This window comes from Sitodiplosis mosellana, unplaced genomic scaffold (genome assembly GCF_009176505.1).
Source record: "Sitodiplosis mosellana isolate CC-2019 unplaced genomic scaffold, AAFC_SMos_1.0 Smas_scaffold_6630, whole genome shotgun sequence".
Classification (NCBI taxonomy): Eukaryota; Metazoa; Arthropoda; class Insecta; order Diptera; family Cecidomyiidae; genus Sitodiplosis; species Sitodiplosis mosellana.
Genome location: NW_022601813.1, coordinates 1 through 3,206, shown reverse-complemented (window position 1 = coordinate 3,206; position 3,206 = coordinate 1). Strand labels below are relative to the sequence as shown.

General features: G+C 35.9%; 1 protein-coding gene across 1 annotated transcript; it reads left to right on the top strand.

The window, feature by feature from the left end:
• Positions 1-6: 6 nt before the first annotated feature.
• On the top strand, positions 7-879 carry LOC129579834 (eukaryotic translation initiation factor 4E transporter-like). The gene is made up of 3 exons (XM_055470013.1): positions 7-82; positions 387-503; positions 625-879. Exons 1-3 carry the CDS (start codon positions 43-45, stop codon positions 720-722), a joined length of 255 nt encoding a protein of 84 aa, XP_055325988.1. The 5' UTR covers positions 7-42; the 3' UTR covers positions 723-879.
• The last annotated feature ends 2,327 nt before the right edge of the window (positions 880-3,206 follow it).

Genomic DNA, 3,206 nt, shown 5'->3' with positions numbered 1-3,206 from the left:
CAACAGTTTCAGCAAGCTCAACAAGCGCAACAATTCCATCAAATGATGCAACAACACCAGATGATGGGCGGTCCACAAATGAGTAAGTTTTAAGCGATGAAAATAATTTGTGTTTTCTTCTTCGTTCATATATATTTTCGTTTGATTGAGGCGAACGATTTATTGCGGGTTCTCTCCTGATTTGAAGATCTTCAGTCAAAAATGTATATTACTAGAATTAGATAAATTTACGTTTTGTGTAAACTCTCGTTAACAAATAATCGTTCAATTTATAATGATCAGTTTTAAAGGGAATCAATCAATTGATTACAAAATCAAACAAACGACGGAATAATAATTTGCCATCTTCATTGTTCTCTCTCCCTCTCTCTCTCTATTTTTTACAGTGGTTCATAATGAGGTGCAACAGCAGCAACAACAACAACGAAGCAATGGAGATGGAACACTCTCGCCCACTAGTAACCAACTGGCTCGTTGGTTTTCACCAGAGCTCTTGGCTCAAGGTATATTTCAATTAAATATGCCAATTTTCTAATTCTACGTTGTACTTCAATGGAAAGTTTGATTTTAAATTGGTTTTCACCATTTTTCTCTCTCTCTCCCTCTCTGTATATTCGGAATCAGCATCTGCCGGGAAACTCCCATCGTTGGATGCAACGCAAGCCCTTAGCTTGGAAGAATTCGAACGAAATATGCACTCATCCACCACCGTGAACAATTAGCAACATACACAGAAACGTGTGAGAGCAAGATGAATAGAGGAGAGATGAAGCATTGAGTCATGAAGAAAACAAAAACTCATGCTCGACAATTAAAAAAAGGAAATAGAAATAAACAATAAAACATAATTCAAAGCAGAAAAAACATCCAATTGTCTGTATGTTTTCTATTTTTTTAAGAATTTTTTTTTGACTTTTTAGACACTCATAATAATCAGTATTTATTATTGGGGAAAGAGGGGGTAATCTGGGACACCACTCATTTCTCGCACTAGGCAATACTAAACGTCAAAACGAACATATACGTAAGTGTGCATTCGGCAATCATTCGGCACCGTCTCTCTCCTCAGTCTGCTACATGCTGCGCTAAAGCACAGTTTGTGTTTTCACCACTTAACGAAACGATTTTCTGTCTCCATTTTTGCATTTCATGTATTTCACGTCATATTTAAGGCATACCCGTGTGGAAAAGAAAATGACTGACTAACCTTAGATTCAGTTGACTGTAGTTGATTGAATTTATGTTTTTGTTTGAAGAAAATCACTTTGTCCCAAAATAGGCAATTTATTTTAACTCGTTAACTTTGATAGACTTAAATTACACGTTGTACTGAAATGTCAATCAAAGTAAGTCATTTTTGTCCGAAATTAGTTAACTGACTGGTCAGTTACAATATTCGCACACGGGTACAAACAGTATTTGTCTTCACATTTATAAAACGCCATCCAAAAATAGGCACCGAAATCAAATGAAACAGCAATGTCAAGCGGACCAAAATCAGCTAGATGGTATCAAATTTTTCCAGAATACCCGAAGACTCCAATGACGTAGTTCACACAGAGAAAATGGTTGAGATATTTGGTACAATTGATTTTTTTTCGTAAATATAAACCAAAAATTTGTATGGAAGAAAATAATTTTTTTCTTAGATATCTCAATTTTAAACAAGACTCATTCATCCCCTGTACATGATCAAACCATCTCAATCTAGACTTTCTTACAGCCTCATCAATCGAATCCACATTCAAATCTTTACGAATTCTCTCATTCCTAATTCTATTCTCCCACTGGTCCCTACGCGACACTCCAGAAATCATACGCAACTCTTTCATATCATATGCCTCAAGATCATGGATTAAATCACTAGGATCGAACCAGCTCTCACTTCCATACAAGACAGTTGGCCCAAAGATTGACCGATGAATCATCAACTTAATCTCTTCACCCAATTCACCCTTATTAAACATATGCGATCTAAGTTGTGCAACTACCTTATTGCCATTCACCCTACAATGTTCAAATTCGTTGTTGAATTTCCTATCTTCTGAGGAAACACGCCCTAGATATTTAAACTCTGACACTTGTTCAAGCACACTACTATTCAAAATTCTTGATGAATAAAAACTGCTTTTGAAGCAATGTGATTCGATGTACGGTTTACGTTCTACAGGCGTTCAAATGTTGCCCATCTAGAGGCGGTTGTATGTATTAGAGGGTTAAGCGGTTGTCGTGTTATGAACCAGTATGTGCGCAAAAACGAAAATTTGACAAAATAAATTATTTCCTTTCAAAATTAGACTAGATATTTTTGATACTTTTGAACAATTTGATTGTTTTCTGATTTATGTCAATCGCATTTCCTGACTAAACCATAAGGAATCCAGGTTTATGCTTATGGAGAAAAATGAATGCACCAAGGGGTTAAACAATCGTTTTCCATTTTTAAATCATCCTGTTTTAAAAACCAATTATTTAATAATCTTCATTTGCAAACTATTTGCATGGAAAATAATTGTTATTCATTCCGAAATTTTAACATTGAAATTGGGCAATGCCTCGTACTTGGTGAACAAATAATTACACTTTCTATATCAATACAATATATTCATTTTATTCGCAGCAACAGCCACCACAGACGCCACAACAGCAACAACAACAACACGACGTGTTTCGAATGCAACAGAATGTTCCCATTCAAACCATGCACGGATTACCAATTCAAGGTATTCAAGTCATGTAAGGGTATGAACATGCAATTCTTACAGCAAAACAACTTCTTACCAAAGTTTGTTTGAAATTTCATTGGTTTCCAATTAAAACCGATCAGAGACTGCATATTTGCTGTTGAGTAGGCCTGAGCTGAGCTGAATTTGCTAACTCAGGTGACTGAAGCGGTATTTTACCACACTTACAGTGGTGAGTATTGTCATTTCTAGCTGAGAGTCACGGTTAAGCAAATTCAGCTCAGCTCAGGCCTACTCAGCTGCAAATATGCAGTTGAATCACTGACTTGCAAAAGATCTAAAATCATTTTGTGAACCGAATGTTAATTGACTTTTTCAATTTTTTCAGGTCGGCCAATTGTCAAAGGCAATGGGATTTCAAATCAATTCGCAGCAAATGAATTTCCACAAGCATTTTTGTTGGGAGCGTAAGTACTTTTCGCCCTATTCCATTTCATTTTTCTATTTCCCACTTCGTTTAAT